Source organism: Saimiri boliviensis, chromosome 2, assembly GCF_048565385.1.
Source record: "Saimiri boliviensis isolate mSaiBol1 chromosome 2, mSaiBol1.pri, whole genome shotgun sequence".
Lineage (NCBI taxonomy): Eukaryota > Metazoa > Chordata > Mammalia > Primates > Cebidae > Saimiri > Saimiri boliviensis.
This window is the reverse complement of record NC_133450.1, coordinates 12,445,873-12,467,738: the sequence shown is the minus strand read 5'-3', so window position 1 is coordinate 12,467,738 and position 21,866 is coordinate 12,445,873. Positions and strand designations below refer to the sequence as shown.

Genomic DNA, 21,866 nt, shown 5'->3' with positions numbered 1-21,866 from the left:
AGCTGCTGGGGCCATACATCCAAGCTGCCACGTGGCTGCCAGTGGAGACCCGGAAAGGCATCACAGCCTCAGAGAGCATGCCACATGAGGCCACGGTCCGTATCCCCCTCACTTTCTGCACCCCATCTGGCTGTGGACAGGGTGAGCCCCTCTGGGTCTCTACTTTCTCATCTGTGCAGTGGCTGGGAAGTGCCAGTGCCGGGAGGGGTAGGATGGCACACCGTAGCTGCGGTGAATGTAAGTTGCCTCCACCCTGACCTTCCAGAATCGACACTGCTCTCTGTTCTGTCTCTCAGCATCTGGGCTGTCTCCCCAGCCAGGCTGCAGACCCTTCGAGGCCAGCTCCCTATCTCCTGACTGCCTGTGTCCCTTAGTGCCATACCCAGGGCAATCCCCTAGAGGGTGCCTGGCCATCTGAGGCCCGTGCCTTACCTTTCCCAGTGGCTGCACACGTTGGGGTCCTCAGGATTCAGGGCAAGGGTGGCTTGCAGGAAGGAGAAGGCCACGAGCCCCGTCAGGGAGAGCGCCATCCTGGGCCCTGCACGGGAGAACAAAGGAGGCTATGTCTGTGATCAGACCATGTTCCTGGCGTCTACTTAGTTTCCCATCTTGTGGGTAACGAGCATCTGATAGTTCACGTTGCAGGCTTTGACTAACACCCTAACAGTTCACCAGTTCTGAGTAACAGGAGAGTGGGAAGCCTGAGTTAGGGAAAAGTCCAGATTCCAGGTCAGAGGCTCTGGATGTGTTTTTGGCTCAGGGACTGCTCTGAGAATCCAGTGAAAGGTATAGATGCTCTCCCCAGAAAAATGCCCACGGGTGCAAAATTGGCTATAATTGCAGGGTGTGCTCAGGCCCCCAGGCCCATCCTTGGACCCAAGGACCCCAGATCTGAACTGCTTTAAAGGGAATGTCCTCCCTGTTCCCTTTTCCCTCGTCATTGACATTCTTTGCCCATCTGCTTCCTTTCCCTACTCCTTCCTGGCAAGAAGAAAGAGAAAAAAGATGTCTTATGTGGACCTGGGGACAAATGAGCCAAGAAAACCCTGAGCTCTGGGCCCACAAGATTGGACCTTGCCTCTTCTGTCTCCTATGGGATATCAGCTACTTCTGCCCAGAGTGACGTAGTCATCATGTGTCTTAGACCACCTGGTAAGGGACCTTAAGGAATCAGTTTGCAGGCTTTGATCCAGGCCCCTGAAGTCAGAACCTATGGCAGGTATGTGTTTACGTGGGATGCCAACTCCCTTGCTTCACTAAACTAGGGGTCCCCGACAAGGGGTTCTGCACAGAGGGCAGACAACCTTTCGGGTGGGAGTGGCTGAAATGCCTCCTGAGGTTCCTTCCTGTCCTGGCACTCCAGGACTCCGTGGTCCTCCTGCTCAGAGAACTTCTAGTCCAATGCTTGCAACCTGGTGGGTCGCTGACCTTGAGGGGCGCAGAGGAGCTGGAATTCACATGCACCCAAATATCATCTGTAGACTGAATGAATGCTGTGACTCAGAAAGACAGAACTATTTTTCATGTGTACATAGATGCTATCGTGATTTATTTAAAAGCTTTACTGAATTCAGAGTCGCTTTTCTTCTTAATCAGCAACACTAAAAATTGCAGCTTCTAATAACTGGGGGTGCGGGTGTTACAGAAAATATTTTGACATTGGAAAGGGGTCACAGGCTTGAAATGGTTGGGGATCCATCCCACTGGCCCTGAGTTCGCAGATGAGGAAGAGATCTCCCTGCTTAGGAGAACAGATAAAAGCCGGCAGGTATTTCACACCCCCCCCCATTTGTACCCACAGGGAAGCTAAATGGAGTGCCTTTCTTCTGAAAGGTTAAATACTCTCCTCCCCTCCACAATAATTTCCTTATTAAACTTTCTCAGCAGCTCCTTCAAAGATAAACAGATTGTCACAAATTCTGTACAACCGTGGGGGGTCTAAATTAATGATTAATGAGGTGTTTCTGTTTGAGATCTGGAAATCAGCCGACTAAAATGCAGATTTAGCCAGATTTCAAATGAAAATCAGAAGAAGGGGAGCAATTCCGGTGTTTCTGCTCAATGTGCGGAGTCCAGGAGCAGGCAAAGCGCAGACGCTCGGAGCTCCCCCACCCACTCCCCGCAGTCCGCTCCCCCGTCCCCAGTGACCCAGTTGGCACCTCAGAAGCCTCCACACAAACTGGAGTCTGTGCAACACCAGCGATGCAGGGGAGCGCAGCCATGACTTCAATCCCTTCTCCTCTGGGAGATTCAACCTAGAGCAGAGAAAGAGCCTGCCCAAGACATGGCACTGAGTTATGCGGAGAGTCAAAAGTGGAAAAAGCATCTTCTTCCAAGTGGGGTGTGGGCTAATCGGGCATCAAATAAAGAAATAAACAATGGAACACAGAGCTCTAGAAGGCATGGAGTTGATGCCAGCTGTAGAGAATGTCTTGCCTTGTCTGGGTTCTCTCTGTGGCCTGGACTCATTACTTGGGCAGCTCCTATAATCTCCAGCATTCTCCCGAGTGAACCTCCTGACAGCATCTTCAAACTTACTGCACCAAGAGTATCAAAAGATGAGTCCACCTGGACAGGAGAAGATTGTTCCTCTGGTCCCTTTTGACCTCCGTGATGGGAGAAAGAGGTAACTTGGATCGTTGCTGTAATCTGTGAGATTTTAAAATCCTCATGAAAACCTCTTTCTCTCTGAGTCAGGTCTAGACAGGACAGTTTACCTGACTTCCACTTACATGGAAACCAGGGCACAGAGAGGGTGTTGGAGGTTTTGATGTGCAACGGGAAGCGGAAATGGATGGACTGGGGGAGCACAAGAAAGTAGCCATCTGGCTGGCATTTAGGCTAATTTAGACTGATAGTCTGAGACCCGACTTCCACGCTCCTCACTCCCTTAGAGTGAGCATGGCCAAATTTGCAGAGCAGAGGGCTTCCCGGGATTCACACCCCAGCTCTGAACAGAAAGATCCCTATCTGAGGCCAAGTCTGCCTCTGTGGCGATGGGCAGGGCAGGAAGGATGCCCAGCCTGTAGAGTGGAAGACAGGACTCCTCTAATCTCTCCGCTTTCTTCCCTACACCTGGCCCAATCTGAAATATGCAATCTTATCTTGCATCCCTCCTTCCCTGGGTTAGGCTGGACTTCTTTCCTGCTCATTGTCCCCTCCCAGCCTCGCTCACCCCGCTCCTCATCCCCCAAATGCCCTTCATCCTTAACCGTGCATATGTAAATATCATCCACTCAAGGTGCAGGGCAGGTCCCCAGCCCCCTCACCCAATGCAGGCCTTGGCACCTACTGCGTTCCAGGCATGCCACATGCATGTCACTGATATCCAGGGCCACGCAGTCCAGCAAGACCACTTCGCATCTTGCACTGACATCTTTCCAGCATGTTTATTTTATCTTTCCAATGTGATTGGAGGCCCCCTAAAGGTGAGGTCGAGTCCTAGGCTGCCCTTTCAGGAACTGATTTTAGAAAAAGTATTTCTGGCAGGGCTCAGTGGCTCACATCTGTAATCTCACTGCTTTGGGAGGCCAAGGTGGAAGGATCACTTGATCCCAGGAGTTCAAGACTGCGGTGAGCCGTGACTGCACCACTGCACTCCAGACTGAGCAAGAGAGTGAGACCCCAGCTGGAAAGAAAAGAAAGCAAAGCAAAGGAAAGGAAAAAGAAAAGAAAAAGAGGGGGGGGAGAGAGGGAGGGAGGAAGAGGGAGGGAGGGAGGATTGTTTCCCACACTTCACTCAGGCATAGTGAAGAAAGGCGCCATCACCACGTGGGGGCAACTCATCCCCATTAACTTTAATGGGACTTTCCCAGGATCTCTCTGAGGACAGATCCCAAAGACATATGCTTATGAGCTGACTGAGGGAAAATCGATCCTGCTGCAGTGGTTATTAGGCCAACTCCATTCGGAGTGACAGAGGTTAACACATTGGGCACCATCTGATTTAAGGCATTAATAGTTAAATAAGAAAATGCCCCGGGTTTCACTTTAGGGGAAGAGTCCATGTAAATAGATCCCCGGTTCCCTTCCCTCTGGTCCAGCTCCCTACATATTAAGGAGCAGCGAAGTTGCAGAGGTGGAAATTTCCTTTCCTTCTTGGGGACCATGGCTGTTTTGCCCCTGATGGGCCGGGCAGGGGGGATAAAGGGAAGAGAACGTGCCCAGGAAGTGTGCATCTCACACCTGCAGACAGGGGGTTGTCAGCCCACATGGCCATCCACGGGCCACGGCCCAAACTGAGCTCTCTTGGAGCACCACCTGCCTGGGCCTGGGCCATGCTGTGGAGAACACAAAGAAATAAGATGCCATCCGCTGCGGTGCAGGACGCTTGAAGCAGCAAGTGATGAAGTCCCTTTGGGGGAGCTGTGAAAGCCTTTGTGGAGTGGGTGGGACTTGGGCTGGATGGCATTTGCGAAGGCAGAGAGTAGAAAAAGGGCATTTCTGGGGTAGGTCCAGCCTACGCAGTGGGTGGAGGCAGTAATGTGCAGAGACTTTAGAGGGACCAGACAGCAGAGAGTTTGCACTGCAGCACAGTGGTGGGCAGCGCGGGCACCTCTGAAGGGCATGCTCTACAGCTGGGTTCTGCGGAACACTAGCCCCGTGAGACATGGATAGAAATCTCTCAGACGAGGGTCTCCAGGGGTAAATAAGCTCAGGAAATGCTGCACGCTATGTCCCCCTCCTAAATATTCAGCGTCTAAGTATTTTTGCACAGCTTAGACTCTGAGAAGACCCAAAATAAAGAGACCACTTAACTTTGTTTCACCCAATATTTCCCATGGAACCCTTTCTAGTAACACAGCTCTGAGAGCGGCGTTCCTGATGATAGCAGCTTAGGAAACTCTTCCCCTTCTTCAACGCTAAGCCTGATAAAAGGCCTGGTGGATGTCAAGCAGTGTTCTGAGAGTCTGCATTCACTTGTTTATTCTCATACCCAAGGGCCTCCTGTGCCTGGCACCTGGTGTTAAGGGGAACTGCCACCAGGTAGCTTAAGGGACACTGGCATCATAGCAAAGGATCCCTCCTTCCGGCCAGGGCTTCTGCTTCGGCCTGGGTTGGCTTTGCTGGCTGAGCAGATCTGACGATGGCAGCATCCTCCAGAGGCCCCTGCCTCTGCTGGGACCCCGCCATCACCAGCACCAGCACCTGTGGAGGCCGAGCTCTCTCCTCGTTGGCAGCACACACCTGGTCAGACACTAGTTGCTCACATTAGCCAAGATGCATAAACCGGGGCAGAGGGCAGACAGACAGATGGCCTCTGCCCTGGGATCAGCTGTTACAGCCTCAAGGTCCATCTGTGCAAAAATCCTGCCTCACCTCCTTCACTTCCACCACTGGCTTCGTCCTCCTGGCTGTGCCTAAATCTTGGACGCTGGGCCTGGAACCCGGCCCATGTGCCTGCAACCTGCTCTCGGTGCATCCAGTCCATCTTCCTGTGATCCTTTTCTTCTCAACATATTTGCACTGGCGGCAGGAGTGGCAGCAGTCAGACACTCTTTTGTGGGCCCACGGAAGTTCCCACTCCCACAACAATGGGGATCTGTTATAGTGGCTGCTTAGAATGCTGTGCTGAGAAAGCGGGGCTGAGTGGGAAAGCATGCCAGGATTGATTAGTAATGCCTGTCTTGAGCTCGGGGGAGGGACAACACAGGTGCCGTGTGCCATGCCTGTATTGCTGAACAGGTGTTGCCACTTTGGAAATTTCTCCCCTCCTATATTACCACTTAGGTATGGCCTTGGCTCTTCCCTCTGGACCCTAGGGCCTAAGGATCATCTCCTTCCCCTTGTCCCATGCCACTAGAACGCAAACTTCATGAGGGCAGGGGTTTCCATCTGTTGTGTTCATGGCTATGTCCCCAGCCCCAAGATCATTGCCTCCACATACAGGGACTCAAGGCATCTTTGTCAACTGATTACTGAGTCTACACCCAGCCTCCACCCCAACCTCTCACCCATCCTGAGCCTCAGGATCAGCCACTTTGCTTGTGTCTGGCCTGAGAGGGGACACAAAAGACCCGTCCCAACGGCAGCTCCCATGGCTCGAGGCGTTCCGTGTTGTGTGAGACACCAATCTGGTGGCATCAGATACTGTACAGCGGGCACCCAGGACATCCTGAGAGCAATTCAAAGACTCCTGCCTGGACCACCCCGTCAGCACCGACACACGTCTTCTCCCCACACCAGCACAACGCAGGCATTGAAGCCCAGGCAATAGCTCGAGCTGCAGTTGGGGACTGGGTGTTCCAGACGCCTCATGAAAAGGCGCTTTCAGGTCTGGGAAGCGGCAGAAGCAAACCCCAAACTGGCTTCAATAAAGCAAACGCCTCATACTCCTCCCGGCATGTGGGTGGAGACAGAACTTCCTATCTTCTATTTATAGAAGATACACACACACTCCTCTCTCTTTTTTTCTGAATAAAGCAAAAAGCCAAGTTTGCACACAGTGGGGCAAACGCCAAGGTTATCGCCCTGTCTAGCGGCCTTCCCCTTCCTCTGGCAGTGCGCTCTCAGCTGGCTCCCAGTCCCCAGCCCTCTCCAGTTACTGGCCTTGCGAGGGCCTGATTAGCGGGAGATGAAAAGAGGCGCTGGATCAGCCCCCGTAATTAAGAAGCTTCGTCCTTTGCCTTGATGAAGCCTCCTGGCCTGCAGCAATCCCACCAGGGGTTCGGTTTATGTTGAATGCTTTCTAATCTTCCTGTACTTAAAAAAAAAAGTTTGAAAAATAAATCCACAGCTCTTAATCTCCAAAAGAGTGATTCCCTGACTGCAGGAGCAGAGCAAAAATTCTCAGCGCCAGTGTGGAGGCCCTGCCAGGTGCCTTACTCCTGGGATAAATCAGAGGGGATTGGAGTCACCTTCTGAGACAAGTTAAATGTCCCCCTCCACGTCTCTGCTCCACCACCCTGATAAATTCTGCTTCCTCCTTGCCCGGGAAGCCTCGGGCTGCAAATCCTGAAAATGGTACCACGAGGCTTGCAGCCATCATTAATCAGGGTCAAATGACTGTCCCGTCCCTTGCACTCTCAAGACGGCAGAGAGCAAGTGGCCCTGACATCAGTCAGGCCCAGAGAGAAATCACAGCCTTCCCTGGAGCAGAGCGGTAGAAACCACCAAACTCATAAAGCACCGGCCTCCCTCCCCCAACGGGCACAGGCTCTGAATTCTGGGCTCCCAAACCACCTCCCCTCCACCCGGACTCCCAAGCAGCCACCCCCAGCCTCCAGCCCCTCTGAAGATGAAGGGAGAAAAGTTATCTATGTTCTTAGGCCATTCCGTAATTCACACAACAATGATCTCCATCTTTCCATTTCTTTGCAAATCAGGACACATTCAGCTGGCCTGACCAACCCGGACGCCTGCCTGTCCCCTCCCCACTGGCCATCTGCCCACTCCTGGCCTTCTCAGCCACCCTCTCCCACCTCCTCCCAGGGCTGTGGGGTTCTCATAACTGTAGGTGTCCCTCATGCTTTGCATTATATCATGGTGACATCCATAAAACTTCTGAAGACAAGTCAGCCTCCCAGGGCCATTCAGCTCCATGGGTACTTATTCCCATTTTTGCCACCCTAAATAAAACATTTCTTTTTTTTTTTTCTTTTTTCTTTTTCTTTTTTTTTTTTTTTTTTTTTGAGATAGAGTCTCACTCTATCGCCCAGGCTGGAGTGCAACAGCGTGATCTTGGCTCACTGCAACCTCCACCTCCAGGGTTCAAGCAATCCTCTGCCTCAGCCTCCCAAGCAGCTGGAATTACAGGCATCCCCCACTATTCCCGGCTAATTTTTTTGTATTTTTAATAGAGACAGAGTTTCACCATCTTGGCCAGGCTGGTCTGGCCTTAGCTTCCCAAAGTGCTGTGATTACAGGTGTCAGCCACCGCGTCTGGTCAAGAAACCATTTCTTAGACAAGGGGCAGTCACAGGAGTTCAGAGGCAAGAGGGCGCTGAGGGAGGGAGTCCTGGAGAATCCCTGGAAAGCTGAACTGTGAACGGGAGCTGAACTATGAGGATGACGGGCTGGACAGCAAGCCACATGGTGTCAGAACTGGCACTGAGACAAACCTGGGAACATTACGGGTTCAACACCTCATCCCCCAGAAGGGGAGGCTGTTCCCTGAAAGGGAGGTGGCTGGCTCAAGAACACGTAACTTGGTTGCAGTCTTCATGTGAAGGGAATAGTAGAGTCTGCCTGACCTGGGTTCAAATCCTTGCCTTCCTCACTGCATAACCCAGTAGAGTCATTTACCTGCTCCAGGGCTGAGCGTTTCACGTCTTGCACATTAGGGAAAACCAACTTCTTGGACTGTTAAGATAGTAAATGAGAATGCCGGGAACGCGCTTGGCCTAAGGTCTGGCACACAGACAGTACCCAGTGAACTCTCAGTTTCCTTCCCATCCACATCTTTCACCTCAAAGACTCTGTAATTCTAGAGTTTCTAAAGAACTGGGAGAAAAAAAAGATATTGACAGAAAAATCCTCTGCTGGAGAGTCTAGGTGTGGCTGTATGTTTTAGAGGACTCCTGGATCAGTCTTAACTCTATAATTATCAAGACAGATCTCATCTTTCAACCATCCCTTCAGCAAACATTTATTGAATGCTCACCAGTCACTGTGACACAGAGAAGACTCGGGCGGGGACTGGCCCGAAGCCCCTGAGCGCTTGCTGGAGGGTGGGGGGAAGCCCCCACCCTGCAGGAAGCCTCCGGCTCGACCCATGTGATGGGAAATCAGAGGACTTTGCAGGGATTGATGCTAATGTCCCAGCAGGTCCCCTGAGCATTGAGTGTGGCCCATCTCCATTCCAGATGCCTCTGGATCCACTCTTGATCAGGGCTGCCTCTGAAGGGACAGAGAACCTTTCACAAGCTCATCCAGCCTCCCAACTCCATCCTGTCAGGGCTCAGAGAGCCGTGCTTCCCCTGCCCTTGGATCTTCCCTACTGAGTTCAAAGTCAGTACCAGTTCGCCTCTGCCTCCTAAGTTACTACCTTGCTGTATGGCCCAGAAAAGGCTGCTTAACCTCTCTGAGCTTCATTCTGCTGGCGCGCAGGGCTGGAGCCGGAGTACGTCATCTCTGGAGCCCTTCCAACTCTGTAAGCTCACCTACGAAATACCTCCCTTCCCTGCCCTTCCCCTCCTTATTTTCTCCCTTTTAACCCTTGTTCTTCAGGTTTGCTCCATCTCCCAGCTGCAAGGAGATAACGCAGAGGAGGCAGCAGAATTGGATTCTAGTCTTGGATCCTGGAAAACTCATTTAACTGCCCTGAGCCTCCTTTGCCTCTTTTAGAAATAGGAAGGATGCGAGAACAATTTTCTTGTGAGGATGAAACAGATAATGCAGGTGGTGCCCTGCACACAGCAGCCCAGTGGGGTAACTCGGAGATCAGTAATGTCGTGATGGTCGGGACCCTCAGTGGTTGCCCACCTCTCTGTCCAATCCTCAGCACCTTTTGAAGACAGGCCTCTAGTCCTGTGCTCCATTCCAGCCAAGAGCTCACACCAGGACAGGCTCTCTCCCACCACAACTCAGGGGCTGCCTCTCCCCAGTCAACAGGTCCCCTGAGTGTGGAGATAAACAGAAGAGCCTGGCTGTCAGCCCACAGACACAGCATCGGACGAGGGGAGCCTCTCCAGGTTTCCTTAGAGCACCTTCCCGACAGTCTCAGGCCAGGGGATTCCGAAGTCAGGACCCAATCATCTCAGTTTGAAGTGCTGTACACATGTTCTGAAAAGAAGGTTGGCAGTAGAGATAAACATGTTTTAACGTATAGCTTTAACCTAGCCTTCCATTTCTGCAATTTCATTTTTAAAAACTGGCCGGGACCAAAGACAGGTTCAAGAATGTTTGTTGCATTCTCTTTTGATAAAGAGATATTTGAGCTGGGTGCAGTGGCTCAGGCCTGTAATCCCAGCACTTTGGGAGGCTGAGGTAGGCAGATCACTTGAGGTCAGGAGTTCAAGACCAGCCTGGGCAACATAGTGAGATACCATCTCTACAAACAATTAAAAAAAAAAAAAATAGCCAGACATGGTGGTCTATGCATGTAGTCCCAGCTACTAGGGAGGCTGAGGTGGGAGGATTACTTGAGCCCAGGAGGTTGAGGCTGCAGTGACCCCTGAGCATCCCACTGCACTCCAGCCTGGATTTCAGCCAGATTCTGTTTCAAAAAAAAAAAAAAAAGGAAAAAAGAGATGTTTGCTGCAGCACTGAAGCAACCTAAATGCCCATGAATGGGGCCTTTGCTAAATAAATTCTACCATGTCTATATAACTAAATATTATGCAATCACTAAAAATGTTGATATGGAAAAGTATGGAAGCCCACACACCAGGGCATTAATAATATTGCTCATCTTTCAAGGAGGGGATGGAAGACTTGTGCTTTTTTTTTTTTTTGAGACGGAGTTTCGCTCTTATTGCCCAGGCTGGAGTGCAGTGTTGCAATCTCAGCTCACCACAACCTCCACCTCCCAGGTTCAAGCAATTCTCCTGCCTCAGCCTCCCAGGTAGCTGGGATTACAGGCACCCGCCACTAAGCCCTGCTAATTTTGTATTTTCAGTAGAGACAAAATTTCTCCATGTCAGTCAGGCTGGTCTCAAGCTCCCCATCTCAAGTGATCCCCCCCAACCTCGGCTTCCCAAAGTGCTGGGATTACAGGCATGAGCCACTGTGCCCGGCCAAGACCTGTGCTTTCTAAGTCAAACATTTTTGTCACATTAGTGTTTCTTACAATGATCATGACACTACAGTCAGAAAAGCAAAGATATTTTAAGATTCATACGTATAAGTTCACTGACATGAGAAGATGACCCTAAAGTCTTCTTATGTGAAAAATGCAGGTTACAAAACAGCATGAAAATTATGATCACATTTATATAAAGTGCATGGGCATACGGTGTGTGTGTGCCGACAGCGAGTAAGCAAGGACAGAAAGGTGTCCAGAGGATCTTAAACATGTTAACAGAGATGTCTGGATGATGATATTGTAGGTGACTTTCTTTTTTTTTGAGACAGGGTCTTGCTCTGTCACCCAGGCTGGAATGTGGCGGCATGGTCACAGCTCACCGTAGCTTTGACCTCCCTGGACTTACGAGATCCTCCCACCTCAGCCTTCTGAGTAGCTGGGACCACAGGCATGCTGCACCACACCTGGCTAATTTTTTTTTCTTTTCTTTTTTTTTTTTTGTAGAATGAGGTCTCACTGTTACCCAGACTGGTCTGGAACTCCTAGACTCAAGTAAGCCTCCAGCCTCAACCTCCCAAAGTGCTGGGATTACAGGCGTGAGCCACTGTGCCTAACCAATTTACTTTCTTCTCCATACATTTTCATTATGAGCAGGTCTCAATTTTAAGATTTCAAAAACCAGCCAGGCATGGTGGCGTGTGCCTTCAGTCCCAGCTACTCAAGAGGCTGAGGCAAGAGGATCTCTTAAGCCTCGGAGTTGGAGGCTGCAGTGAGCTATAGTCGTGCCACTGGGTGAGATCTAGCCTGCATGAGAGCAAAATCCTGTCTTAAACATGGTGGTGGTGTTTTTTTAACCACAATAAAGCCACCTTCATTTTGAAAACCAAAAAGGGAGAGCCCTATGGGCAACTCCTCCACAGCTTACTCTCCTCTAGACCCAGATTCTCCCCCACTATTCCTTGGGGCACATTTTCCCAAAGAGCAGGGGTTCACAGAGGGCTTGGGCCCCGAGCCTGCTTCCCCTAGGGACACAGGCTGCTTGGGGGAGCCTCCCAGGCAGCCCTTGACACCATCTGGCTGGGCGAGATTGCCATCACGATGGTGTGGCATGTGTCCACGCTGTGATGGTATACTCATGCTGTGATGAAAAACATTATGCCATCTCAAAGACCCAAAATGATCTCATGACACAGAAAAATAGAAGGATAATACATGATTTTGTCAGCTCTATTGAGAATAATAAATGAGTCAGGTATTCAGATTTTTAAAGCAATTTATTGAGGCCCTTTGTCCTTGACACTGATAACTTCTGGCTTGCAGCCCGGTGGGGTCACGGCCAGCACTTTACCTCCCTCCTCTGCTCTCACACTGGCTCTGCCCCTCCCTGGAACAGCAAGCACAGGGCGTCTGGGATCTCAGGGGGTTTCTGGGTCCTCATCCCAGCTCTGCCTCTTACCAACTGTGTGGCCTGAGGATGCTCATTTAACCTCTAGGGCTCCCAGCTTCCTCATCTGCAAAGTGGGATAAGTAATAAACCTGACGCCCACGGTTGAGATGCCAAAGAGACACAGGTTATGAGAAGGATCCGTGAACAGCACAGCCCTGGGGAAAATATCAGCACAGCTGGGTTTGGCATTGTTCTCTCTGATGGGGCATAGTGGGTGCAGTACAGACACTGTATACAGATACAGAGCTGGAATTAGGACTCAGAAACCTCCAGGTGCACAGGGTGAATGATTGCATTAGGGTCCTGGGCCTGATTAGGACTGCCTTCTTGGGGCAGGGCAAGTCTGCCAGAAGGGAAGAAAGGAATGGAAGGCGCATTTCAGTAAGTTTGCAATTTGGCCCAGCCCAGGCCCTGCTACCCTGCAGCCTAAGCTAGTGAGGATTCCAAGTCTGGACCAGAGGCCAATTTGGCTGCACTTCTGGCCTAGGCTGTGTCTGACAACCATTTCGCAGCCACATGCATTTGCAATCAAACAGTTCCTCTGAACTCTAATTTCCTGGAGGAGCAAGAAGCTCACCCACCTTCCAGAGCTTCAGCACCCTACACACCCTCCCAAAGGAAGGACCCACTAAGAAACAGTACTGCGGCCTATCAAAATCTGTCTGTCATCTCCCCAGGTTTAATTTGCAAAATGGCACATAAGTCCCAGAGTCATTGTGTGCCTGGCCTGATTATTCATTGTTTATTTCAGTATTTTCCAGGAAATTGTTCATTAAGGATAAAAGCACCTGCTTACCGTAAGAGAGCATTACACAAAGACTCTGTCGTGGGGGCCCGGGAAGAGCATTAATTAATGAAGTGAAACTGAACAAACATGCTATAAATTAAAAGTCTAAAAAGAAATGCCTGGCATTTAGTGGATTGTGAGAGAAGGATGAAATGAAACATCATATTTTTAGACCACAGTGGGGTAAAAAAAAAAAAAAAAATGGGAGAGAGAAAATTATAAAAGGTGGCCAAGGTAACCATCTATTTCTGGAGCAACTAAAGCCTGTGCTTCCATTAAGAGAATTATAAATCAATTCTGTTTTGTCTGGGGGCATATACGCACTGTGTGTGCTAGATTAAAAAGCTTAACATGTCAGCGTAGCTGGTTCTGAGGGTTCCGTGGAAGAACGCCGACCGAGGCATTTAGGCTTGAGGGAGATAAGACAGGTTATGAGGAGGAAGTCAGGGGGACTTGAGCCACGTCACTGAGTCAGGCCCAGCAGGGCACAGGCCACCCCGAGCACCAATGTCAAGAGAAAACATAGCCAAACCCCAATTAACTGGAGCCTTCGGTTAACTGGAAGGTGGCCAAAGCAGCCGGCCATGCTCCTCAGTGCCGATCAAGCTCAATCGTTGCCGGCAGACTTCAACCAAAGCCACTGAGGGTTTTTTTTTCTCCCTTTCCTGAAAAGCAGCTTCGAGGGCTAGCTTCTGATAACATATTCGGCTTCATTTCTCTCCCTTCATACCCACATTCCTGAACAAGGACAAGGCCTTTAGAAACAATGATCCTGAAGTCATGCAAAGTCCTGATAAATCCAGAGAGATTAGATCCGATTCATCAGATTCCATTTCGCCGGGCAGCGAAGGAACAGGGCACAACTGCAAAAGCGTTTTGGTAACAGGTGCTGGAACCACAGAAAGATCTTTTCTGCATACCTTCCAACTCAGCAGCAAATTTCAGAAATGTGAATCGCCCATTCCTTATTCCTGGAGGCAGAACAGAGGCAGGGGCGGGTTTCCAGCCTGACTCCAGCTTCTCCCAGTTGCTTTCTGCTCTCTACCCAGGCAGGCCTGGCCTGTGAGATACTAACCCTCGGTAAGTTGAATCGCCCCTATGTAGAAGGCGGGACGCTTGTGCCAAGTCCAAACCATGCTTCCCCAGTGTTCTAATTCTGTAGTGTGCCCACAAATTTCTAAATTTGCCATAATACATGCAGGGACTCAATAGGGTAGGAAGAACGGGAGGCAGGCCAGATGCCTGCGAAGCCACGGGAGGCCTCTGACACAGGTATGTTTGGCTGTGCCAAGAGAGAAAGAGCAGAAAGAAAAAGGAATGGGGGTGGAGAGTGAGGCGGGTGGGAGGCCAGTCTGGCAGGCTTGGGAGAGCAGGCGTCTTTGGACCTGGGTGTGCACAGCTGGCAGGAAATGGGACTGGAAGTCTGAGCTCAGCTGGGCATTGGGTACCAATGCCATGTTCGGGGACTTGAGAGCCCTTACTAAGAATATTCTGTGAATATCCCTTGTTGGATTAGGACCTAGAGGTAGACTCGGTTGAACACTGAGTGTGCCATTCACTCAGCAGCCACTGTGCACCTTACTGAGCACCAGGGCAAAGAAAAAATGGATGGTTCCCAAGAGCTTGCACTGTGCCAGGTGCTGGCCTTGGCACACGGCCAGTCTTAGTCCCTATGGTAAGTAACTCTGTCAAGTAGACATTGTGATCTCCACTTGCAGGTGAGGAAATGCAGGCTCATGTGGATGGCCTAGACACAAACTCAGGGCTACCCCCTTGTCTAATGACATGTTTCCAGGATGCCTCTGTCCTGCAGACTCAGAGGTGTGTGTGTGTGTGTGTGTGTGTGTGTGTGTGTGTGTGTGTGAGAGAGAGAGAGAGAGAGAGAGAGAGAGCGATAGGTTCATCTCTTTGGATCAGAGCTTGCACACAAGATTGGAGCAGAGGAGGGGAGGACATCATGCTACTGTGAGAAAGGGACTGGCTTGGAACTCAGAAGACAAGCGTGGGCTGGCTGTGTGACCTTGGGTAGGAGGCCGCCTTTTTGGGGCTTCATTGTTCTCTGTTAGCTGAGAGGAGGCTTCTGTCGTGAGCCAGGTTTCTCACCTGAACCACAGCACCCAGAAGGGGATTGCAGGACTGTTTTCTCAGTTCTCCCAAGGATGCTTCATAACCAGTACCATTCTAGATGCACAAGAGAAAAGTTAATCTGCTACACACGGTGGGCACCTTAGGGCATGAGGGGAGGATTCTCTCCTGAACCTGGCTGAGAAGGAACGAGGTGACCTCTAAGGTCCCCTTGGCTGTGACCTCAGGAGATGGGCTGCAGGCGAGGATGCCAGACGTCCTGAACCATGTTAGGTCACCATGTCCTGTGTGTCTATCCCTCATGTCATCCCTTGGCCCAACTATCATCTTTAAATGAGCCGATTGTGCCTCAGTTGCGTTTTGAGGAATCGAGGGAGGAGCTAGAGATAGGGCTCCAAGGGGAATAAGCCCTACTCCTCACTCCCCACCCTTAGGGCAAGTAGTGGCGGGGTGGGGCAGCAATAACTGGGAAGACATCTGAACAGGAAAGGTGAGCTTGGGGATCAAGAATCAAGCACTCGATCCCCGTGCGCCTCCCTTACCTCAGAGGATGTGGAGTTTATTTTATTACACAACAGGCCAGTTCCCCAGCAAGGCAGAACAGTGATCTGTACCCCAGGAATAAGCAATGCCCCATCCTATTCTGGGCTCCAGCCAGAAAATACTCTAACAGCTTAAAAAGTAAGAGCACTCCTAGACCTCCTTAATTTTAGGCTTTGCTCATGGAGCCCCCGAGATGGGAACCGGCAAGGGGCAGCAAGTTGTGGAATTCTGCCACCACCTCTGCACAGCTCTCGAGTAGCTGCGGCAACATCTTTGCATCAGAAAGGACGTATCTAGACAGAACAGGCGCCCGCCAGACTCTGGATCATTCCACAAAGTGGAGATGAGGATGAAATCACCCCGAGGGAGGAAGGCAGAGGAGACATTTATTTCAAGCCAATTTCACCCACTGTGGAGCAATCGCTAAAGCCAAATGGTAGGGCTGTGCATATATACGTCTCGGTGAGTCAGTGTGGGAAGAGTGAGTGAGCCGGCACAACCGCCAGCCTGGTGCAGCTGCTACAGGGAGGCCTGCGAGGGGACAGTATCTGCTGACGAGGCTGTCTGGGCCCGAGGACAGCCTGAGCTGAGCCCCCAGCCAAGGGCCGGAGAAACAGGCCAGCAACAGAAAAGCACAGAACTGGGTCTCTTGCCCCAGTCTGCCAACAGTCAGCGGTGTGACCCTGAATGAGTCGCTGCACCTCTGTGGGCTGTTCTCTGATGAGGAAGATCTAGAATCACTTCTCAAGCGGGTGGTCTCGCTTGAGAAGAGGACATGGGCCTGAAGGCCTGAGTCTGAGTTTTCCAGCAGCCCCCACCAGCCGTGGGACTAACAGAAGAACCTTAACGGCTTCTCTGGGACTTAGCTTCCCCCTTTATAAAAGGAGGTTGACTGCTGGGCGCGGTGGCTCACGCCTGTAATCCCAGCACTTTGGGAGGCCGAGGCGGGTGGATCACAAGGTCAAGAGATCGAGACCATCCTGGTCAACATGGTGAAACACCGTCTCTACTAAAAATACTAGCTGGGCATGGTGGCGCGTGCCTGTAATCCCGGCTACTCAGGAGGCCGAGGCAGGAGAATTGCCTGAACCCAGGAGGCGGAGGTTGTGGTGAGCCGAGACCGTGCCATTGCACTCCAGCCTGGGTAACAAGAGCGAAACTCCGTCTCAAAAAAATAAAAATAAAAGGTGGTTGACTGACGGTCCTGCAATTTGAGAGCCAAATCAGGATCCTGGCTCAGGTCTCTTGCAGCTCTGGAAAGTTCTACGTGATTCCGAGCAAGCGGACATGAGCAGGGAGCGGTGCCTCCTAGTGCTCACAGCACCTGCCACAGTGTGGATATCAATTTGATAGCTAACCTGTGATTGGATCAATGAATCAATGAACAAGTTCCTGTTTTTGCAAAATAGAACTTAAGATGGGGGTGGTGGGAAGAGACTTGCCCAAGGTCACACAGCTGATCACAGCAGAGCTAACGCCAAATACAGCACTTGGCCCACTCCACTATGCTCTTGAGAAAGGGAGGGGAGGCCCTGAGCAGCACCTCTGGGGGCGCTAGGCCAGGCTGAGGCAGCCTGGGGACAGGGGATGGGGAGATTCCCCCTGGAGCATGGTGGATTAGGCCCCCAGAATCCACCAGCGCCTCAGTCTACTGCCTCTTCAGCCCATTCACCACGCCCCTGGCCCACGGGCGCTTCTCCTCCAGGGTGCAGAGAGAAGGCTGGCTGCCCAGTAGCTAGCCAGGCTCTCTCCCTGCCACCTCCTTCAGGCTTTCTTGCAGGTATTCACTTTCCTCCTACAAAGATGTACGCAGAGGAGGCAACTAATGACAGAGGCAGAGTGGGATGCAGAAGGAAAGCTTCTGGAAGTTGACTTTCTTCTCCCCAGGGACCTCTACTGGGAAGTCACAGCTTGATCCTGTTCGCTCTCTCTACCTACTTTCCTGGGCCCTCAAAAGCTGTTTTCACCAGTCCTGTCTCCCCACGACTCGGGGGACTTCAGCAGAGAATTTCTTATCTTTTTTTTTTTTTTTTTTTTTGGAGATGGAGTCTCACTCTGTCACCCAGGCTGGAGTGCAGTGGCGCAATCTCAGCTCACTGCAACCTCCGCCTCCCGGATTTAAGTGATTCTCCTGCCTCAGCCTCCTGAGTAGCTGGGATTACAGGTGCACACCACCACATCCGGCTAATTTTTCTATTTTTAGTAGAGATGGGGTTTCACCATGTCAGTCAGGCTGATCTCGAACCTCTAATCTTGTTATCCGCCCTCCTCGGCCTCCCAAAGTGCTGGGATTACAGGCATAAGCCACTGCACTCAGCCCATTCCTTACCTTCTAGTGAGCTTTTTACAAAGCACACCCTCATCAACCGTGTCCTTTGATTCCAGAAGAGTCTGTTACAGATGAGGACCCCAAGGTGGGACTCGGGTAGGGAGTTTTAGTGGCAGAGTGGGGACCAGGAGGGGACAGAGGGGGCAAGCCTTTCCTCTGGGTCCTCCTCTATCCAGGAGGAGCTGCAAAGGCAGAAATCAAGGCTCCCCCATCAGAGAGCTCAGGGCAGAGGCTCCAGGTGGGGCTATAGGAACGGGGAGAGTCTCCTGGACAGACAGAACATCTGGCTCCCTCTCTCAGCACATACGGACACTAAGCCAGTGTGCCCACCCAGGCTGCGCATTAGAATGGCCTGAGGAATATTTTTCAACTCGCAACGCTATGACCTCTTTCCCACCCAACTAGGTGGGAGAAGTCAACGAGGTGTGGTGGGGCTTGGGCATCGGTGTTTTTAAAAAGCTCCCTAGGTGATTCCAACCAGCAGCCAAGGCACAGAACCACCCACCAGGAGCTCCCTGAGAGCAAGGGCATCAGGAGGAAAGCCCACCAAGGGGATGGCCTTGCCCTTCCTTTGTCTCTTTCTCCATTCCAACCCCTCAGCACAGGTACCCAGCATGGATACCGTCTTCCTGCCAATATCCTAGCTCTTCCCTGGAATCACAAGTGTCTCCCGACCCATCAAAGTATCACTGGGTAGCAGAAATATGGGTTCTCTAAGTCATTATTGAAGTTGCCTGTCACATCCAAAAGGCCAGCAAGGCCCAGGTGAAAGGGGAAGGCAGTATCACTTAACAGGAATGCTCACTGATCCCTGCCCTTAGCAGCTATACAGCAACAGGCACAGGGCAGGGAGGCTCGTAGCTCCCCCAGCCACTCCGGGGCTGGTACAAGTGCCTTGGGCACCAACCACCACCACCTGAGCGCAACCACAGACTGCCGATGAACAAACCTTTACCTGTGCTTGTGCAGGCAGGTGCTCTAGCATCCATGGCAGATCCCATCTGTAGAGGCAAACCTGTTCATCTGTCTCTCTACCCATCTATCTTCTCAGCCGTTATCTGCTGAGCGCCTCTGAAATGCCAGGCACTGCAGACGTAGCAGTGAACAAAGTAGGCACCGTTTCTCCCCATAGAGCTCATCCACTGTAAGCCCCATTATACAGATGAGGGGACTGAGGCTCAAAGAAGAGTGACGGCAGAGCAGGGGCCAAGTGAGAATCCATGGACAGCCCCGCTGTAGAATACCTGCCCAGGTCCTCCTCTCCAGTCCCACAGTGAAAAGCAGCTGGACCCCCCTGCAAGGACAGAAGAGCAGAATTCACGTGGCAGAGGCCCGAGCCAAGAGCAGGTCTGGGTTTCAGAGCCCCGAGGGCCCCACATCTGACGGTGTCTCTCCTCCCTCCCGCTCCCTCTTCTAATGATAACTCTGTGAGCTGCAATGAAATTCACCTTAATAAGCACTCATTAGAAATATGCTAATGGGGAGGAAGCTGATATCATATGCCCTGAGACCCAAAGGGAAAAGGAGGTTAAAAAAAAAAAAAATTCAATATTGAGGTTTGTCTCATTTCAAAGCCACTTTCGAAGTGGCCATAAATCTTCTGCAAGACGTGACATAACGAGGAGCTGCCAGCAGCTCGGACGTTCGTAATTAGCCGCAGCCAGGTGCGGAACTGGATGCATTTGGCTTTGGAGTCCTTAGTACAGGGAGAGAGAGGGAAGGTGCATAGACTAGAGCCTGGGTGCCATCCCCAGCCTCACACCTGCACATCTAGAAGGGTAGGGGGCTGGGCTGAAGCTTGTGTCTGTGAGAGGTTATAATATGTGCCAGAAAGGCAAGGCTCAAAAGCCAGCGAGGCTTCACCAGGCACGTGGCCCTGGGATGTAACCAAGCCTTGGTTCCTAACAGAGATGGGGAAGAGCACACGTGCTTTGCTGGGTCCCTGGCAGGACCACGTCAGGGAGGCATCTGGCTCTGGTGCCGTGGTTAAGGAAACATGCTCTGGAATGAGAGCTGCTCTGAACCACAAACCATCTCTGCTAATTACTAGCTGAGTAACTCCAGACAAATGACTTACTCTTGCAGGGGCTCCGTTTCCTCACTTGCAAATGGAGACAGCAATTGTATCCATTGTGAAAATTAAATGAGGTAATTACACATGGTATCTGGAACATTGTAAAAACTCACCAAATGTAGCTGCTATTACCATTGGGCGCACAGTCAACAGAAGCGACTATTGACACTGCTCTTCCTTCAGTTTCCTTAAACCTCTCTTCACAGCCACACAAAAAAGCCCCTGGGTGTTGTGTCATATCCTTGTTTGGTTTTTAATTTGCTGGGCGATTTTGGGAAACTGACTTAACTTCTCTGATCCTTAACTGCCGGTTCTACAAAGTGAGGATGATAATTCCTGCTCTGATCTACCTCTAGGCTGGTTGTAAAGATCAAAAAGATAACACAAGTGAAAATGCTTTGAAATGTATACTAAATGATACATGTTCAGGGAATTATCCTCATTCACCTCCAGCAGGAAGGCTGGTCTAGATGCTGTGGTTTGCCTCCCCTCTTCCGGCTGCAAGGGACTCTTTCTCTCGAGACCTCACAGGAAGAGTCTACATTTCTTTCAGACAATAGTGTCAGCAAACTACAACTTTTAACTCTTACAGATGTCTAACTGAAGTTCCCAGGAGAATGGAGACAAACCAAAGGCCACCAATTGGATGGGATGGCATCATCATCTGGAAAGGGGTGTTTTTCATTTCCAATAAGACACAGATTGGTGAACACCTTCCTGGGGCTCTGCCACATGTGATTCCCCACGCGCGCCAACACCTACCACAGGGGTCTCTACCTGGATCAATGTGGGGACCCTGCTGAGCACAGGTTTGGACGTTGGATCAGTGTCAAGTTGTCATGAAGTATCTAGGGGCTCTCTCTCAATTCTGTCCCGATCTCACTGTGGACAGTGGCCTGTGGGCAGGCATCAGTCTAGGAGGGCACACACTGAGTAGCCGGAAGGCAGTGGGGGCAGAGGAACAAGACGGGGTCCCTGGCCTGGGTCCTGCATTGTCTGCCTTGTTTGTGAAGGTGGGCACCTTCTCATGGGGGCATCTCATTGCCTCACCCTTGTGCCTGCTCTTTGCCCATCTCCTCTGCCTTTATTTTCTCTAACTGTTTCCAACGGGTTCCCATACTGCCCCCACTTGCACACTCAGTCCCACTCCGGAGGCCATTCTCTCCAAGGCAGGGATAATGTGGACACCATTCCTCATGGAGGATTGGGAGTAAATGGTAGCCCGACTGTAGCTGCTAGCTCCCTGGATTGTCCCGAGTCTCTTCTGCTGCCCCTGACACCCAACGGTGAGCCTTAGGCATGTCATATGCTCCAAAGCCTCAGTCTAACTTTTGTCATCCCACCCCCCCCCCCACCCCCAGAGCCCAGTGCTTATCCATCTGGCTCCCACCCTGGTCCCTGCTCCTAAATTCTGACTCATGATCCCTCCTTAAGTGGCACCTTACATGGTGGCCCAGCCCCAGGACCTTTGCCAACCTCCTCCCAGAGTCTAAAGCCATGCCCTTCATCCAGTCATTCACTCCAGACAAAAGCACCTACTAAGTACCAGGCATCAGGCAAGGCCCTGCACATGTAACACGTCAAGTCACATTCTAACGGGAGGGAGAATAACATTACCAGGAAACCACAGCCCCTGTGGTTTGGGCTCCTCCCCTTGGAGACTTAGACTCCACGGCCATTGCCAAGGTTGCTGGGAGGGAACGCTGGCCAGAGGAAGGGACCCACATGCTGAGACCTGAAGGAGGCAGACGTGCTAGCCAGGTACGGCAACAGTGCTCCGGGCAGAGTGGGTGCCGAGGCCTGGAGGTGAGAAAGAGTGGGTGCACTGAGGCAGCACCCGTGGCTCTTTCTAGCCGGAGCAGAGTTTGAGGAAGCAGGTGGTGCCTGCTGAGCTGGAGGGGGCTCCTCCCCAGAACA

The 21,866-nt window shown here is 51.4% G+C and overlaps 1 protein-coding gene across 18 annotated transcripts in view; it reads right to left on the bottom strand.

The window, feature by feature from the left end:
- Nucleotides 1-21,866, bottom strand: part of MEGF11 (multiple EGF like domains 11) — a 398,263-nt gene that overhangs the window by 259,847 nt on the left and 116,550 nt on the right. For 15 of the 18 annotated variants that reach the window (XR_012516094.1, XM_074392773.1, XM_074392777.1 and 12 more), the window contains exons 1-2: nucleotides 9,424-21,266; nucleotides 433-538 (exon numbers count right to left, since the gene is read on the bottom strand). Coding sequence is in view for 17 of the 18 variants with exons in the window: in XM_074392773.1 (XP_074248874.1) it covers nucleotides 433-538; nucleotides 9,424-9,610 (293 nt within the window). In the remaining variant the exon portion in view is untranslated. Of the gene's footprint in view, nucleotides 1-432; nucleotides 539-9,423; nucleotides 21,267-21,866 lie in introns of those variants that run through there. The other 3 variants (XM_039468640.2, XM_039468641.2, XM_074392772.1) reach the window with 2 other exon arrangements.